Consider the following 19,395-nt stretch of genomic DNA (forward strand, 5'->3'; position numbering starts at 1 on the left):
TCTATGGCCGCAGGTCCCGCAAGAAAGCGCGGTAGACCGATTGGTTCGAAGGATACTCACCCTAGAAAGAGAGCAAACGAGGCACAAACAAATCCTTTGATCATCGATACTCAAAATCCGTCCCATGACAATGTTCCGGATTATGGTTATGTCCAAGAGACATCTTTGGGGGACGCCTCATTGTCAGAACCTATCCCTAAGAACGTAGAGATCTCTGTTAATTACACTAGTGTACATGGGATGTGGGAAAGAAACTCCATCATCATTGATGATGTATTCGCGTATTCAGTGGCGCGTGAGATTATTGAGACCGATGACATCGAACCACACTCCTTTGATGAATGCCAACGTAGAGCCGATTGGCCAAAGTGGAAAGATGCGATCCAGGCAGAACTTGATTCTCTAGCGAAAAGAAAGGTATTCGGACCAGTTATGCCAATACCGCCCAACACCAAACCAGTTGGTCACAAATGGGTATTCGTTAGAAAGCGTAATGAGAAAAACGAGATTGTAAGGTACAAAGCTCGCCTTGTGGCGCAAGGTTTCTCACAACGCCCTGGAATCGACTACGAGGAGACCTATTCTCCCGTAATGGACGTCATAATGTTCCGCTACCTTGTCAGTTTGGTAGTTTCCGAAAAACTGAACATGCAGCTTATGGATGTGGTTACTGCGTATCTATATGGGGATCTAGATACAGAGATATACATGAAGATTCCAGACGGAATTCAGTTACCCAAATCAAGTGGCTCTAAACCACGGAGCGCGTTTGCAATTAGACTGAAACGCTCACTATATGGATTGAAACAATCCGGACGGATGTGGTATAACCGTCTAAGTGGCTACTTGATTGGAAAGGGATATGTCAACAATGAACTATGCCCATGTGTGTTCATAAAAGGGACAAGTTCCGGATTTGCAATAGTAGCGGTTTATGTCGATGACATGAACATAATTGGCACCCTTAAAGAGTTAAGGGAAACCGCTGAACACTTGAAATCCGAGTTTGAGATGAAAGATCTTGGGAAAACACGGTTTTGCCTCGGTTTAGAACTTGAGCACCGTAGAGATGGTATCCTGATTCATCAATCAGCTTATACCCAAAAGATGCTTAGGCGTTTCAACACTGATAAGATTAAGCCTTCAAGCACCCCAATGGTCGTCCGTAGTCTTGATCCAAAGAAAGATCAATTTCGTCCAAAAGATGACGATGAAGAAGTGCTAGAGGCAGAAGTGCCCTACCTAAGTGCAATAGGCACATTATTGTACTTAGCACAATGCACAAGACCGGATATCTCATTCGCTGTGAACTTGCTAGCTAGATATAGCTCTGCGCCTACACGACGCCATTGGACTGGTGTTAAAGATATCTTTCGATACCTAAGTGGTACGATCGATATGGGCTTGTTCTATCCCTTCAGAGAGAAGATGGATTCGGACCCATCAAGTGCCAGGGACGCCACACATGGTGGACTGCGTTCCCTCTCCCCATCCTAAAACGATATAAGTGTTTTGGAAGGTTTTGCTGATGCTGGGTACCTCTCTGACCCACACAAAGGTCGCTCCCAAACTGGTTATGTTTTCACCATGGGAAAAACCACGATATCTTGGAGGTCTACAAAGCAGACCTTAGTCGCCACCTCTTTGAATCATGCAGAGATTATTGCTCTTCACGAAGCAGTTCGTGAATGTATATGGCTTCAATCCATAGTTACGCATATTCGAAGTAATTGTGGTTTGAAGTCTACCACAGATGAGCCAACGAGCATTTATGAGGATAATGTTGCTTGCATTGAACAAATGAAGCAAGGCTACATCAAAGGCGACAACACCAAGCATATATCGCCTAAATTCTTCTACAATCAGCAACAACAGAAGCTCCTCAAGATCAAAGTAAACCAGGTTCGATCTGAGGACAATGAGGCAGACTTATTTACTAAGTCATTGCCCAAATCCACGTTCGAGAAACATGTGGCAAGAATTGGCTTGCGGAAATTATCTGAACTCCCATGATCGTAGTCATCAGGGGGAGGCACAGACATCAGGGGGAGATGTCTACATGTTCAGCTCGAAACGTGAAGGGTGTGTTGTGCTCTTTTTCCCCTTCAATCGAGGTTATTTTTGTCCCACTGGGTTTTTGTTACTCGGCAAGGTTTTTAACGAGGCAATGAGAGAAGCACCACGTTTGGACAACACAAGGGGGAGTGTTTAAGGATATCTCTATTTGTGTTTGGCCCAAACTCTAGGTTACTTGACCTAGTGGTAATAGGGTTAAATTAGAAGGATCTAGATTCCTATTCAATGTACGATTACTTTCCTTGTACGATTGAGATTCTATGTATTGTAATCCTCTATATAAAGAGGCCCCTATTATCAATGAGAATACACAGCAAATTCCTCTCAAATTCAGTTTCTCTAAAACATTATCCAATTAAAAAAAAATCACCCTTGCAATTCTGATACTCATTTAAGCTAGACAATGCAAATTAGGTAGCGCCATGGCAACAGCAGCTCACATATCTGATTTGAAACAAGACATACCTGCTCAATTCAAAAGAATAATTCTTAACATTTACAATCATTGCAATCTTTGATACCCATCGAATAATTGTTTATCAAACTTTGATATATCAAAAGCTTCGAGTAAATGTTAAGATTGGAATCTTTGCAATCTTAACACATGTTAACATTTACAATACCCACCTACAAATCTTAAAACTTTGATAAACGATTATTCGATTTCTACACTAAAAAGCACCATATAATCACTTAACCTTGACAGAGAGTTAAAGCTTACATCCATGGTTTTCTATTTGTGATGGACGTCAAGGAGCTATTCCTGGGTCTGAGCAATCATGGCCATATATGCACAATTGTAGAGTTAAAAAAAGAGAGCTAGTAAGAGATTGCGTCGTCTTGCTGAAAACCGCAAAATTCCAAAGTCTACTTTGCAGGGCCTAGATCAAAATGGAATGAACATAAATCTAGGCTCAACAACAACAATATCACATCGAAAACATCATATCAAAACACAAAAACCACAAATCAAATAGAATCAATTCTGGTAATAGATCCACTGCCAAATTGAAATAAGGATTGATAATCGCATAGGGTTGGATTAAAGCCATGATAAAGTGGAATCTAAAGAACAAATTGTGAGATAGATTCTCCTGAAGCTACCATTTATGCATTTCAAGTGAAAAATTAAGAGCACTAATTTGACAATTTGGGAAATTCAAAATATCGAAACCTTAGGTTTTGGGAGTGGTGGAAATTGGAATGGTTTTAGGCGGAAGCTAGGCGTTGTGTTCTTTCGCCACTCTCTCTCACTTACCCACATCGACAAGGATTTGCATCTCCGGTAACAGCTTGCGGGGATTTGACACGGCAGCGAGGAATGGGGTGCGTGAAAATGTGTGCAGGTTAGCAAGGAAGTTGGGGTAGGCGGACCTAGGAGTGGAGGAGGCGGTGAGAGAAAGCTTGGCTAGCGATGACATCTTCCTAGAGAGGAAGGTGGCGAAGGTGTGAGGGAAAGGATAGAGTGAAAGAGATAAGGGAGTATTGAGAGAGAGGGCGAGAGGGCGAGAGAGAGAGAGAGTCGGGGAAGACAGAGAAGTTTATTGAAACGTGGTCGTGGGTAAGCTAGTGACTCTTTTTTTTTTTTTTAAGTCTGTCAGATAATGTATAGTTAAGAATCTGTTGTGCGAATGTATACAGGTAAAAATTTGGACAAACAAGGGGAGGGAAAATTGCCGCCTCGCCTACATATGTTTGATTTGAGTGAAACTTTGCCGCGCTCTGCAACCAAGTTCCATGATCAGACAACAGATCTTTAACAATCTATTGTACAAATTTGTGCATCTTGCACAAGGTACACCTAGTAGGATTTTTCGAACTTCATACAACATTCAATCACACAACGGATAAGAAAAAACTATTGTGTGTAGAGTTCAAATTCCATACTGTTGAGCTTGTACTAAGAGGGAATTATGAGCTCAGAATGGAGGGAAATCAGCTTCCCTTTACACAACAGAAATGTCTTAACTCAGTTGTGCGATATCTTCCTAAATTTTTTTTTTTTCAATTTGCTTACATTCACACAACAGAAACAGACTTATCGTTTTCTGACAAAGTTTGTGTTAACACACAACATCAAATTTTTGTTCCGTTGTGTGATGAGTGTTGTGTGTTTCGATTTTTGTAGTAGTATACTTGATAGAAGAAACGTCAGAAACATTCATCATTTCAGAATAGACCTCACTAGAAAAGCCTAAAAGCACTTCATTAGGACCAAAACCCCAAGTATACACAAAACGTTGCCATGACACGTGTCGGTCATGGCAACGTTTAGCTATATAGGATGTGTCACCACCACACAGGTGACCAGTACAACCCAAGATTCTTCTACGAGGACTACCCCAAAACAACAATCAACCATTAAATGGAAAGTGCAATGTAAACAGGGGCGGAACTACCTTCTGGTTTGAAGGGGTCTCGTCACGCCCCGAATTTTGAATAAAGATATTTGAATTCGAAACGCGATAACTTAACAAGCACAAGAAAAACATATAGAAAATTTTTCATTTAAATTAAGCAACTAAAAACATCTGATGAATTTCATCCCTGTACACAACAACTGTGCTAACAATAACACTAGACACAGGCTACACAAGAATCCAGAATCCTGTTATCACAACAGTATCTACATCATTACCTCAATAATGTAACTCCAGCATTACAAGAATTGAAAATGAAACCTGTCTTTCAACTCAAATCAACAATACAACACTCTTTTACAGTCATCATTTCACAAAGTCACAATAAGTTTTCCATGCATCAACACCACACCGAAAACTAAATCATAAAAACAATAGAGCACACATCATACCACTTTAGAACACAAAATCACGCTAAGGTCTAGCCTCAACTAACCCACACACGAATTATCACCTCTCATTGTAATTACAATCAAAATGGTATAGATCCTCTACTACCACAACAATGACGGATGCATCACACAACATACCACACCGAAAATTAAATCATAAAGACAATAGTGCATACATCATAACTTAATAAGTGTTCTACCACCTTAGAACACAAATCACACTAAGGTCTAGCTTCAACCAACTCACACATAAATCAACACATAACATTATACACATAATCATTGTCACATAGACCACCACCCAGTACTGCCACACAAGCACTACAAGTATTGCTATAAAAGTTGCTACAAAAGCACTACTGGCACTGCCACAAAGGCTGCCACACAAGCACTACTACACAAGCTGCCTGTCACATAAGCACTGCTACAAAAGCTGCTACAAAAGGCACAAAGGCTGCCACAAAAACATTTCACTACCAAAATAACATTATAGTGAAACCATTCCAACTCACAAGGGATTTGTTTCACCAATCAAAACTACACCAAGGTCTCAATCACCATCAAAATAAGGCATGCACAATCACTCATCAATTCCTACCATCTCATAACCAAAATCACAGTAAGGTTTAGCCTCAACTAACCTACACACGAATCATCACATGGCATTGTACTCATAATTATCGTCACACAGACCACTACCCAGTACTACCACAAAAGTACAACAAACATGCCACAAAGGCTGCTACACAAGCACTGCTTATGATTTCTCAACTAGTGAGATAAATTAAAGCAACATATTTAATTCCACAACACAACCAAACATCAAGTTCATATCATATCATATCATCTCAACGACAAATCACACTCACTTCCCCTCAACATAAAACATTTGTCAAAACGATGATCTCACAACTGACTCACAACTCACTACAAGTCTCAACCACAACCGCACTTACAATTGAATTAAGTAAAATCAGTAATCCCTGCATGGAAACTTAGTTCAGGAGATCACTAAAAGCACACAATTCAAATCATAACAACTCCTGCATATAACCTAGTTCAGGAGATTACATTAAAACAAACAATTCAGAAGGCAATAATCCCTGCATATAACTTAGTTCAGGAGATTACAATAAAATAACAATTCAAAAGGCAGTAATCCCTGCATATAACTTAGTTCAGGAGATTACAATTAAATCAACAATAGAATTCATAGAAATCCAAATCTCATGTATAAATTAAAGAAAGAACATCAGCAACATTCCTCGAAAACTACGTACTCATGATGCAGTAACACAGTTACCACCATGACCGCACACACGCATACAACCCAGTTACCCCACAACACAAGGTACTCTTTACAATACTTGGTTTTACAATCTAAAACCAAATCAAAACTTCAAATACTCTTCCACACAAATAAATCAACAATTCACATTTCCGACAAGAGTAAATGCTCCAATATAATAATTTGAATAAAATCACAATTATTATGCTTCACACAATGCCACACCATCCATATATATATATTCCACGTAAATATATATATACGAAGTCATTCACGCAAGAATGACCACTAATATCAACTATAGTTTTATAATTTATTCCTCTCGAAAATCATTTTATATCAGGGAGAGCCATGTAAATATACAGGGAGAGGATCCTCTCCTAAACTAAGCTCTCTCCTAACCTACCTAAGTTTCAAAGGAGACGGCGACACCTGGTTATGACTAGATCCAATGGCTTGCAGATACTTCAATAGTTTCTTCTTTCCAATCTTACCTCTGTCTTCAACTTTTTCCTCTCGAAGTGACAAACTCAACACCTTCTCTCTCATCGGATCTTTGAAATCTCTTCTCATCTTCTCTTTACCTCTTTCCCCTTTCTATCCTGTTGCATTTCCGTTCAAATAATTGATATTCATGGGCTAGTTCTTTTAGCTTCCATGGATGCACTTCAACAATAATTTGAGCATTTAATCAAGACTCCAAAACAAAACAACAAAAAAACAAAATCAGAGATTGAGTTCAGGATGGGTACGAAGACTGGAGAGGATCAATGGAGAAAACAAGATGGGTTTGATATCTAATATGAAAATAAGCATTTACAAATGACCAGATTGAATTTAGATGAGATTTTTAGAGAAAATGCAATGGTAATTGATTGTCCATATCCCCTAAAAAAGAAGAGCATAATCCCATGGTTTTCCCCTTCTTTCACATGCCCAGTTCCTTTTTTTTTTTTGTCATATGAAGAACAGAAGAAAGGGAGAGAGCAGGGAAGGAATAGAAGAACAGCTAAGAGACAGAAAAACATAGAAAAAGATAAGTTAAGCTCATAGTAGACCATTGGATCTAGTAATAACCACGTGTCACCATCTCCTTCAAAGCTTAGGTAGGTTAGGAGAGGATCCTCTCCCAAATATACATGCATGTTATTAACCAACTTAAGTGAATAATCTTCCTTCATGTGGTGGACCCCCCCTCCCTTAACCCCAAACCCGGTAATGATGAATTGATTGATATATAAGTGTAATAAAATAACTAATAATAATAAGAAATATAAATCAATGACAGATTAATTAAAAATAAGTTTGCCTTTTTTTCCTTCTTTGAATTGATTCTACTTTTTTGAATGGCCACTTATGTATGATTTTATTTCAAATTTATTGTTGACTTATACATTTTATTAAAAATAATTCTTAATTTATTTTTGGAGTATTTTTTTTTTTTACTCTATGTCTCGACCCCTCAATGTTTAAATCCTGATTCCGCTCCTGAATGTAAATATTAAAGTAAAATAGTAAATAGTAATTAGTCACATCCAATAATGACATTCATAACAGTTAGCGTAATTTGAATGCACCTTAAATTCAGATTATTTTCTATTCATTCGGGCTGGGGTGGTACAAATGGTATCAGAGCAGGGATATGATTGCTAGGGTATGTGCTGTGGGGGAGAAATGGAATCGTGGTTTGGAATTTTTATGATTTGAAGAGCTTGATATTGATTGTTGTTAAATGTTTTCGGTCAAAGGTCTGGGCTTTTTAAGTGGGTTTGATTATGTTTGATGTTTTATGGTTGCATGTGGTGTTTGAGATGATGATCATGATGATGATTTCCATTGGTTCTATTTAGTTGCGTAGCTACTGTTCGTTCTGGTTTTTCTTTTGCTGCTTTGCTGTCCTGTTTTCCCCTGTCTTTTGGCGATGGGTGTTCCAATTAGCACATTTCCATTCTCTTTTGGAGAATTTTCAGGTTTTCTTTTGTTTGTCCATATTTTGAATTGGTGCTCTACTTCTGTTTTTGGGTTTTGAGGACAATGCTTTGCTCTATGGGATTGAATGAGTAACAGAAGCTGAATAACATGTTCTTTTTATAGCTGAAAAAAAGGGGGTTTCGTTTGGTGATATGATTGGGATTGGTCTCCAATTCTCACGGCTCTTGTTGATTGACATTTCACATTTGCCTAGTTAATCTTGCATTGATCTGTTCCTGTTCCCATGAAAGGTTTTGCTTAGATTTATGCCTGCTGATGTTGCATGTAATAAAAATCTCTCCCTACCTGTAATTTTACTGGACTGGCAAGTGTTCAGGTGAGGTTTTATCAACGTATGCAAATGAGTATGGAATCCGAGGTATATTTGCTAATTTCTTCAAATGGTTCTTGAATTGTCGTGGGTATAATGATATACTACACATGTTTATGTGCTGGCTTGTTACTAATAGATCAGAAAGTCAGCTTTTACTTTTTTTTAAATCGATCTTCTGGACTGTAACAATATATAGTCTTAGAGAGTCTTTTGTATGGTTTATCTTTAGTGGAGGACAATACTACTTCAATTTTAATTCAGGGTTAGCAAACTTTAGTAATAAAGGTTGTTAATGGTCTTGTGACCTTGTCTTTTGAAGAAGGTATGTTGTTCGATACTTTGATTCTTAAATGTTGTCGTTATTTGCTAATTTTGCTGGTTGCTTACTTGTTTTCCATGGTCAAAGTTATCTCCTAGTTGCTTGAGACGTGCACAGATGTTGAAAACTTTAAATCTGTTTAGTTTATTAATTGCTATCAAATCTGGAAGTTTAATTCCTTGGAATTTACTTCCAGCTTGCATCTGAACTTTTTGTTGAAGTATATAGTGGAATCCATTGATGCCATTTTAAATTGAATAGACATCTATAGTTGGAGGAACTTAGGTAATTGATTCTTAAAGTTGGGAGATTGTTTGCCTATTAATTCTGTATCTAAAAAACTAAGTTCAGAACTAATAGAATTTACCAAATTATTTTGAACTTGATCCTGTGCAATCACCTGCTGTAGGTCGTCTTTGAAAATGAAAAAGAAAAAATCTTAGTTTCTTAGTTCGAATTTGTAAGTGAGTTATGAGAGATGGGACATGATTGTATCTTTCCCCATCGGTAGTAATAAACAGCAATTTACTGCATGATATGCGGCCATCTACTACGAAACATGATGTATGAATTTTGTTTAAAAGTTACACTTTTGTTTCCAAGTGGTGATGCTAAGAAAGTGGTTTTTGGTATTTTAAGGATAGTGATCGGTTGTTGGCCATCATATGTCTTCTTTAATTGGTTAACTTGTATCTTGTTTGTAAGCCATTTTGAGTATGCGTCACTAATTGGATCTGTTTTGCATCTTGCTTGTCAAATTTCTGCCAAACAAGAGATGGTCAGTGAACGTAAATACTTTCAACGGTATTTAGTTATTTTCACCTGAAGAGCGCAATTTTTTTCCGCACTTGATTCCTATTTTTAATTGGATTGTGGTCAATGAGGAGCCTAAGAGGGACACAATAACCTTTGCTTTATTGGCTGCATTGTTCCAGATATATACATTGCTATGGAGTGTTCCAGCGCTTCTACCTTACAGCAAGGAACTATCATGGAACCCAAATTGGGGTCTGTTATTTTGCTTGTTTGTCTTATAATTGAGGAGATTATATCCGTTTCGTTCTTTCATCGCTTCATTCTGCTAGTATAAGTCTTGGTTAGTCGCTGCTATTATATTTTCTGTTTAGGGGAAACAAAAAGAAAAAGGGCAAAAAAAAAAAAACTTGTAATTTGTATATTGTCTTCTTCTCTGGGTTATGTACTGTATAATGGGTCAAGCTATCTATGTGAAGGACATAATAAGCCCGGGACTCTCAAGGCAAGCTCAGGTAAGTTACTCTCTTAGTTAATTACCATGCGTGTTTACATATAAAGGTGTATTCTTCATGTTTGATGTATATATCTGCATGGCTATATATCTTGTTAGGACAAGATTAATATGCAACAGATTTCATTTGATTATCTTGGTTCTTTGGCAGTACATGATCTTTTCATATTCCTAATTCTGCATATCAGTTGCATTACATCAATTTTCACATTGTTACAATACTATTGGAAGGAAATTGAATGGAAATGGAGGCACCTGGGCGTATATGATAATATGCTACTATGAGATTTGAAAAGTGATGATTTCAATTCGGTTAGGCCCCGGGAAATAATTAAGTAGGGATTGTGCTTCCCTAGGGTGAAATACCCAAAACGCGATCGGGATCTGCTTGTACGGGGTGTGCTCGGTGGCCTTAATCCAAGAACTATTTGGGCCTAACCAGGGAAAGAAAGAGGAAAGGGAAAGGACTAAATAATTTACGATGAAAATGAATCTGTGATCTCATGAATGGGAGTAGTCAGTTTGAATTATAACACCACGTATGGTCAGATGTTTTATGGATTACAAGACCAGGTATGGTCCGGTTTGAATTGCAATTTGAAATGAATGGATGGCAACACCCGGCATTATATTAAGGCACATGAATTTTGAAATAATCAAGTGAGAGAACGTTTTCAAATGAAGAGGGTCTACTACCAAGTATTTTCACAAGAAGAAAATAAGTTTATTGCCATGTTAGACATTAATTTTAATGAAGATGACTAAATATGATGTGGAAGGTAGCAGAATGATCCTGTAATTAAGATGTTGGATTCTAGAGTTCCTGGAAGACATTGAATAATCAAGGTTGGGTAATGGAACTAATAAGACCGTCCATAACTTGATTGTTGGTGAATTTAGTTCTGTTGAAATGGTTGCGGAAAATGCCGATAGTCATTAATGTACGAGAAAAAGCTACGTCATTGACTTATTGGTGCTGATATCGAGTCAAATGAACGCTATGCTTAAGGAAATTGAGCACATCACTAAAACAATATATATATTATCTCATTGAGTATTTGGCGTGTTAGGAGAATGCATTTCTTTTGGGATCATATAGACCTAATGTTTGAGGGTTTATTGGCTAATCATCGTTTTAAATTTCGAGGATGAAATTTTTTTTATCGGAGTGGATTTGTAATACCCGAGACTTATATGAATTATTAAAACTATTTGAATATTATTGTTGGTAAAAAGTTAATATTGAGATATTAGATCAAAATAATAGATAAATGAGAATCAATTATGGTGGTAAAAAAAAAAAAAGACCCAAACCGGACCTAGTGGGACAATAGTAATTGTATGAAGAATGAAGGGATATTATCATCATTTTACAAAATAGAGTGTATAAGCAAAAAAATAATAGTTGGAGAATACCCTAGAAAGGAGAGGAGAGGAGAGGTCAGGAACAATATGGACAGAGAGCTCTAAGAAGCACCGACACACTTTCTCTCTCATTACAGTGGTGATCGAAGATATTGATCTTGGTAGTCTGCATGCAAAGATCTAGGAGACGGTGTGGCTAGGTTTGTTACAATTGGTTTTACAAGAGATAGATGGTGGTTAGCGTAATTTGAATGCACCTTAAATTCAAGGGAAAAAAATACAAACAGTACCCAATTTATGGCCCACTATTAATTTCTATACCCAAGTTTCCGAAACTATCACAATGGTACCTGAAATTCCTAATCCGACCCAACATTCATACACGCCGTCCATGACGACGTTAATTCTTGTGTCAGGTGCCATAGTTTAAGGGATATTTTGGTCACTTCATTCACTCAGACTTTTTTTAATATTTTTTTTCTTCTCTCAATTTTTTTTCTTTTCTTCTGGTGATTTCACCAGGCCTATCCTCTCTCTTTTGGGTCCGCTTCTCTGCGCCCGCTTCTCTCTTTGACCACCTTGGTCACACCCCCATCACCCGACTCTCAAACCTTGAGCACCACTGCCATCGGTTGGAGCAACATCTTCCTCCATGCCACCACCCATACCCATGTCAGGAGCAGCGCCATCTGATATATCTTGGCAATGATGGGATTGCAATTTCTTTCAAGCTCATTCACCTTGTCATCATACTCTTCAGCCTCAGCGAGCAAATTGCCGTCTAGCCATTCGATAGCCTACTCGATTGCATCTTCAATCTCTTTTGGCAATGACTACTTGAATTCGACAGAATCTAAGGATTCAAAGCCATGTCCTGTGTTGGGAATCGAAGGAATCAAATTGGGAATTGGGGAAGTGATGAAGATGAACTGGAAATCCCGATTCAGGATGAAACTATGAAATTGAGTTTCAGTCAGTTAATGTGCTGACTGTTGAGTCTGAGAAATTGGGGAAGAATCGGGGAAGAAACTGGAACTGGAATGGCCGATTGACGTGAGGCTGCGTTTATGAAATTGGGGAAGAACATGTATTGAAGGCCGGGCTAGATCTTGTTTGATCGAAAGAAAGAAGAAATCATCATCTTTGGGTATTTTTTAATTGTTTTTGGGTAAAAAGGCATGGACTAGTGGGTACTTTTTATTATTTTTGGGTAAAGTGGCATGGCTGGTCACTTGGTGGTCTGTTGTTAAGACTGCTGTCTGCGAGGTAAAAAGTCATGGGCTAGTGAGTACTTTTTTTTTTATTGTTTTTGGGTAGAAAGGCATGTGCTAGTTGGTATTTATAATGGGCATGACCGATTTACCCCTAAAACTATGCCACCTAGCATGTCACTTAACGCCGTCATGGACGGCAGGTATGAATATTGAGTTGGGTAAGATATTTGGGGTACTATTGTGATAGTTTCATAAACTTAGGTATAGAAATTAATAGTGGGCTATAAGTTGGGTACTATTTGTATTTTTTTCCCTAAATTCAAATTATTTTCTAGGGAGAATTCCACAAATAGTCACTCAATTATGACTCATTCGACACTTTAGTCACTGAAGTTTCAAATATATCACTTTGGTCACTCAACTATTACATTGTCAATCACTTAAGTCCTTTGTTAATTTTTTTTCATTAACTTTTTTTTCAATCACCCAAAGAGTATTTTTTATAATTTTTTTAATGAAAAAAAATTAACAAAGGACTTAAGTGATTGACAATGTAATAGTTGAGTGACCAAAGTGATATATTTGAAACTTCAGTGACCAAAGTGTCGAATGAGTCATAGTTGAGTGACAATTTGTGAAATTTTTCCTATTTTCTATTCATTCGGGCTGGGGTCACTACAACAAATATGGCCTATAGCTACCATTCAATCCCCACAATTGCATCAATGGAGACAGCACCCAAAAAATACTCACCATTCCTTTTTTTTCTTTGGTCCGACACTCACCAAAGCCCACAAATGTGTCCCTGTAATTTAAAACAAATATTTGTCTAACTATTCACAACCCACCAAACGCGTCTTTGTGTAGATGAGGTGAAATCAAGGGCAAAGCCCTCTCCTCAGAAACAAAACGCATATCTCTCTCTCTCTCTCTCTCTCTCTCTCTCTCTCTCTCTCTCTCTCTCGTCCTCCTTCTCCTTCCTGTATCTCTTGATCTCTCAATCATGAACAAGGTAGTAGATCCAAAATCCATGCATATCCCCCACTATCGATTTTGGATCTGCTCCGATGGTGAAGTTTCTGCTGGAGCATCTGGAGAAATCGATTTTGGATCTGCTCCGATGGTGAAGTTTCTATTGGAGCATCAGTCTTAGTCGAGTTTGGATATGCTCCGATGGTGAAGTTTCTGCTGGAGCATTTGGAGAAATCTGGGTGTAGGATATTAGACTGGTCTTGCTGGGCCGTTCATTGCGAGAAGAAGATTGCTGGAGTATACACCAGCCGCGGATGGGTACTATACATTTTACCTTTTCTCTTTGTTTTGACTACTTTGTGTTGAAATTGGAATGATTTTGATTATTACAAATGTGACAAACTTCACTTTGTAGTTGAGGAATGAACTAAAGTTTTTCCTAGGATGAGTGTTTGTGTCATTTGGGTTGCTCTCTACCTCTTTTAATTTTCTCCTTTTGTGTCTGTAAGGGTGTGTTCTGTGGCAGTTCAAAATAAAAAGAAATTTGGGGGATTTGAACAAAATGGCTAATTTCTTTGCTGTGTTTTGTGAATGATTTGTCTTTCAGATAATGGTGTGTAGTAATCACATGAACATGCAAGATGAGGTCAACCAAGTAGTGATACATGAGCTAATTCATGCTTTTGATGATTGTCGGGCTGCTCCGATGGTGAACTGGGCTAATTGCCCTCATCATGCTTGTAGCGAGGTGTGAGTCAAATAGAAATTGATTCTTTTCCTTAAATTTGAATCTCAAGTTTATTTATTTACATACTATATTTTTGGAACAGATTCGTGCTGGCCATCTTAGTGGTGATTGCCACTGCAAACGTGAATTTTTGCTGTGCCAAGAAGATTCAAGAATTGTGAACAAGTTAGTTTCTCAACTTCAATTTAAATAAGAAATTGAGATACCCTCTTTTGCTTACTTCCTTTGCATACATAGTGGAATACTCTGTTACCAAGAAGATTTGTGAATTTGTCTTTCAAAATTTGAAATAAGGGAGCTCAATGACTTCTTATAATTCTACCTCTCACTTGTTTATAGTTTACACCGACTTAGGTATCTCAATAGGCTGTAGGTGACCATTTTTGGTATACTTGTGATATTTATCACTTCCTTAAATTGTATGGTTCCTAGAGTTGTGTCAAACATGACCATTTTTTTTATAGATATCTACCATGTGCACTTGTTTGAGATATTAAAAATGTCTGATCTGTTTGTTTGTGTTTGTTTTTAATAAGTGTAAGCAAGAGTCCTGCTCTTTTCAATTACTTCAGTTCCAGGCTGTGACTTGTTATTTTGACTTTTCTATTATTATCATTATTTTTTTTCTCTCTTGTCCTTACAACATCTCACCAAAAGTAATAAGAGGTTTATTGAGATGTTATTCACCATTGGATTCAATTGTTTTAACTGCTACCAACAAAACCTTCTTTTATATTGCATAAACAAATAGCAAACATGATACTCCAAGTGCCAAATTACTCATCTCGATGTATCATTTGTAGTCACTTTCTATTCCTTTCATTTGCCGAAATTTGATCAAAATGTTATTTGCCCTTCCTTTAGAATGAGTTGGTTTGGTCTTCCAATGGAGTCATCATTAGATACTTTATATCAATTGCTAGTTACAACTTTATTGATTCTGTTATACCTTTTAATGTGGTATGCAGTGAAGGGTTTATTGATCAAGACCCTTTGCAGATTAGCAAATGATCATGAACTGACATTACCTTATAACATGGTTTATTGATTAAACATATCACATGCTAACCCTTATAACATAGTTTTTGATCAGGCTCAGTTCATTGATCAAGACCCTTTGCAGCAGCAAGTGCAATTTTCATTGATCAAGACCCTTTGCAGCAGCAAGTGCAATTTTCATTCATCCATCAAATTTGCAGCAGCAAGTGCAATTTTCATTCATCCATCAAATTTGTAGCACTAAGTGCAATTTTCAGTTCAGGCTCAGTTCACAGAGTATAGGGCTTTTCAATTAAGAATAGGTATATTAATTTTAATTTTTTTTTATATGAAATTGTGCAGTCACCATTGCTAGAAAAAGTGTGTTTTTTAGTGATGGGGCCCACAGTTTCTCAGTCACCAAAAATCTGATAGTGGTTTATTGGGTATATGTTATGGCAGCAATAGAAACCATCAATTAATAGTGCCAAAGCTGGTGTCTATTGCTATCCCCACACCAATCATTGATGTTTATAAGATCAACACACACCATTCTCAATGGTAGCTATAGGCCAGTTTTGTGGTAGTAGGTGTTTGGGTCCATAAAATTCAACGAGCAAAGAGCATAAGCCAGCAGTAAATAACAAAAGTTTATGCCCTACCTTTGGCATCAATTTTTCATTCACACACACAAAAGCATCAACCATGGCGGCAGCAAAAGGCAAAATAGAAAAAAAAATTATCCTATTATACTAGACAAGCATGGCCTACGAACATTGTTCTCGACAACTTTAGGATGCACTCCAATATATTTCACGGTAAGAAACTTAGAGATCCTCAGGACCATTGATATCCTGGACAGATGCAGTTAGCAAACTTAGAGTAGTGAAAACAAAACAAAACAAAAACAAAAATAGCAACATGCAAGGGTCTATATGGCTTGTTGTTTTACCTTGTCCTCCAGCACAGCTTTATCAGGAATTTCCAACTTCACCCCATGCTTTACTGTGATAGTTACTTTTCCCTTCATTGAATAAAAACCACAATGGTAGATGATGTTACTAGACTACACAGAACAATATATTATGAGCAAAAGATGCAACACAATACAACATAGGGATGGACTGCAATAGTTATTAGTGAATACAAAACGGAAATCTGCTAGAGAAATTTGTAGCAGGATTTGAAAGGTTCCCAAAAATCAAGAATAAAACATAAATGAACTGTGTTGGGCGTAAGCAGGTTATACAAGATGGTGAGCCAACCTACATGATATTGATGTTAACACTAATCTAAAACTCCGATGACAAGCATACCTTGAGCACAATGCCAGCACCAAATCAGTATCATTGCAAGAAGGGCGGGCATCTCCTAGATTTGTGTTCCACGGTCCATCCTCTCAATTGAATATCTTGACAGCAATTTGTCAATATTGTTCTTCATAGTACTATTGATCATCTAAAATTAAGTAAACTGGCTTCTTTTGATTGATTGGAACATAAGGCTATCATTGATCAAAACAAACTAAATTTTAGATAAATGTGTCATCCTTAAAATTAATCTCTAAATCAATTTAACAGACGATTGCTAGAGTTTACGTCTGACCCTACTACTTGATGGCGTTCCTAGCCTACAATGGAACACAAATCTAGCCATGTAGTATGCAGCTACTAGCTACATTGAGATGAAAAAAATAAATAAATATTGGAGGGGAAGAGGAAGAATAGAAACATGACTTACATGTTGAGCAGGGACTTGAGCGATTTCCAGGAGCTGCATGAGAATATCAGAAAACAGGACATTGTCAAGCACAGTCAAAATAATAACTCTCTTTGAAAGAACATAAGCTGAAACCTAAGGAAAATCAATCTAACTTTCCAGATTGCATATTATTAAGCTACCATAAGATTGTACCATTCTGCATTGAACAATATTTTTTCCCCTCAATCACGAAACTGAGACTCATAATCTAGTGTAATATAATTAGGAAACGAGGACCAATATCTAAAATTCAATGATATTACCAAATATCCACATATAACTAACAAATGTGGTATCTAGTTCAAATCATTCCCAACAGAAGACCCGTTTCAGCATAATGTACAGAGGTGGTGATGTTAACCCAACACTCAAACATGACCAGTTGACCACAATAAACAAAAAATAAAAAAAGGAATTACAGCCAGTTTGATTTTAGAAAATATAATAAAAGTGCACTCTAGAGAAATACTAACGCGCAAAAGAGTGACATTATTCTTTCAACAGCATATAAATCCGAAATAAAAATAATACAACAAAAATGAGTGCACCATAATTCTTGATCAAATAATTTCACGTGGGATTTGTTACGGCATTGTTTATGAGAAGCTATGCCTGGATATCTGAGGATGAAGTCTTTTTCTCCAGGTCAGACAGTCTGTCCTGTGTACATCAACAAAATCTTGTGAATAAAGAGTAAATACAAACAAAAATAATACAATACCGTAACATAATTGAAGAAAGAAAAATACTACAGATAAGTGTGGTTGGTGATTGTTCGGATTTATTTAATATAGACAAAATAATCTCAGAAATAATATGGTTCAAATTCAAAAGAGTAATAACATAAATTCAAAACAACAATAACACAGTCCAATTGATGGCAAAAATAATCCCTACCTACAGTCCATAAACCCTCTCTGACAAATTACGAATTTCATCCGAAGCTCTCTTCTCAGCATCATGTTGCAGCATTTCCTTCCCTTGCTTCAAAAGAGACACCTGTAGTGAAACAGAATGTAATGTGAGCATTGTCAAAGTTATTTATTGCAAATAGTCAATCTAACAAATTTCAGAAAAAGAATGATGATAATAAAGCAGGGGATCAAGTGTGTGTACACGTGTACACATACCCAAATACATGACGCGTTCCCCTATTACTACTCGCACTATTGTGCATCTAGATATCATCGCCTTTGTTTAATTGCCTATGACATGTCATGGATCTTGCAGTTCATTCTTTAGCGAATTAACTCTTGCAATCCAACCTCTTATTAATGGTATTGACAACATTTTGTCAATATACACATGTACATACACCCAAATATATGATGTTTTCCCCTAATTACTCCTCCACTAAGGCGCATCCAGATATCATCAACTACGTTTGATTGTCTATATACATGTCATAGATCTTGCTGTTCATTGTCTAGCAAACTCACTGCCACAGTCCATCCTCTTAATTGAATGTCTTGACAGCATTTTGTCAATATTGTTCTTCTTAATACTATTGATCATCTAAAATTAAGTAAACTGGTTTCTTTGGATTGATTGGAACATAAGGCTATCATTGATCAAAACCACCTTAATTCTAGATAAATGTGTCATCCTTAAAATTAATCACTAAATCAATTTAACAGACGATTGCTAGAGTTTACGTCTGACCCTACAATGGAACACAAATCTAGCCATGTAGTATGCAGCTACCAGCTACATTGAGATGAAATAAATAAATAAATATGGGAGGGGAAGATAAAGAATAGAAACATGACTTACATGTTGAGCAGGGACTTGAGCGATTTCCAGGAGTTGCATGAGAATATCAGAAAACAGGACATTGTCATGCACAGTCAAAATAGTAACTCTCTTTGAGAGAACATAAGCTGAAACCTAAGGAAAATCAATCTAACTTTCCAGATTGCAGATTATTAAGCTACCATAAGATTGTACCATTCTGCATTGAACAATATTTTGTCCCCTCAATCACGAAATTGAGACTCATAATCCAGTCTAAAATAATTAGGAAAAGAGGACAAATATCTAAAATCCAATGATATTACCAAATATCCACATATAACAAACAAATGTGATATCCAGTTCAAGTCATTCCCAACAGAAGACCAGTTTCAGCATAATGTATAGAGATGATGATGTTAACCCAACACTCAAACATGACCAGTTGACCACAATAAACAAAAAATAAAAAAAGGAATTACAACCAGTTTGATTTTAGAAAATATAACAAAAGTGCACTCTAGAGAAATACTTACGGGCAAAAGAGTGACATAACTCT

General features: G+C 37.0%; 1 protein-coding gene across 3 annotated transcripts; it reads left to right on the forward strand.

The window, feature by feature from the left end:
* Nucleotides 1-13,578: 13,578 nt before the first annotated feature.
* On the forward strand, nt 13,579-15,835 carry LOC112175244 (mitochondrial inner membrane protease ATP23). 3 transcript variants are annotated; one of them, XM_040512017.1, is made up of 5 exons: nt 13,579-13,936; nt 14,226-14,366; nt 14,449-14,531; nt 15,460-15,495; nt 15,534-15,835. In XM_040512017.1, exons 1-5 carry the CDS (start codon nt 13,820-13,822, stop codon nt 15,601-15,603), a joined length of 447 nt encoding a protein of 148 aa, XP_040367951.1. In that variant the 5' UTR covers nt 13,579-13,819; the 3' UTR covers nt 15,604-15,835. The 3 variants fall into 3 exon arrangements, with proteins under 3 accessions (XP_040367951.1, XP_040367950.1, XP_024168672.1); XM_040512016.1 differs by having other exon boundaries at nt 13,581-13,936; nt 15,572-15,832; XM_024312904.2 differs by having other exon boundaries at nt 13,583-13,936; nt 15,449-15,835.
* Nucleotides 15,836-19,395: the final 3,560 nt, after the last annotated feature.

This window comes from Rosa chinensis, chromosome 7 (genome assembly GCF_002994745.2).
Source record: "Rosa chinensis cultivar Old Blush chromosome 7, RchiOBHm-V2, whole genome shotgun sequence".
In the NCBI taxonomy this organism is placed as follows: Eukaryota; Viridiplantae; Streptophyta; class Magnoliopsida; order Rosales; family Rosaceae; genus Rosa; species Rosa chinensis.

What these genes read in the sequence shown, in the direction of transcription:
- LOC112175244 (XM_040512016.1), top strand. Translation starts at nt 13,820, where the DNA reads ATGGTGAAGTTTCTGCTGGAGCATTTGGAGAAATCTGGGTGTAGGATA. An exon ending in TATACACCAGCCGCGGATGG is followed by an intron (nt 13,937 to 14,225) that starts GTACTATACATT and finishes TTTGTCTTTCAG; the next exon opens with ATAATGGTGTGTAGTAATCA. An exon ending in CTCATCATGCTTGTAGCGAG is followed by an intron (nt 14,367 to 14,448) that starts GTGTGAGTCAAA and finishes TTTTTGGAACAG; the next exon opens with ATTCGTGCTGGCCATCTTAG.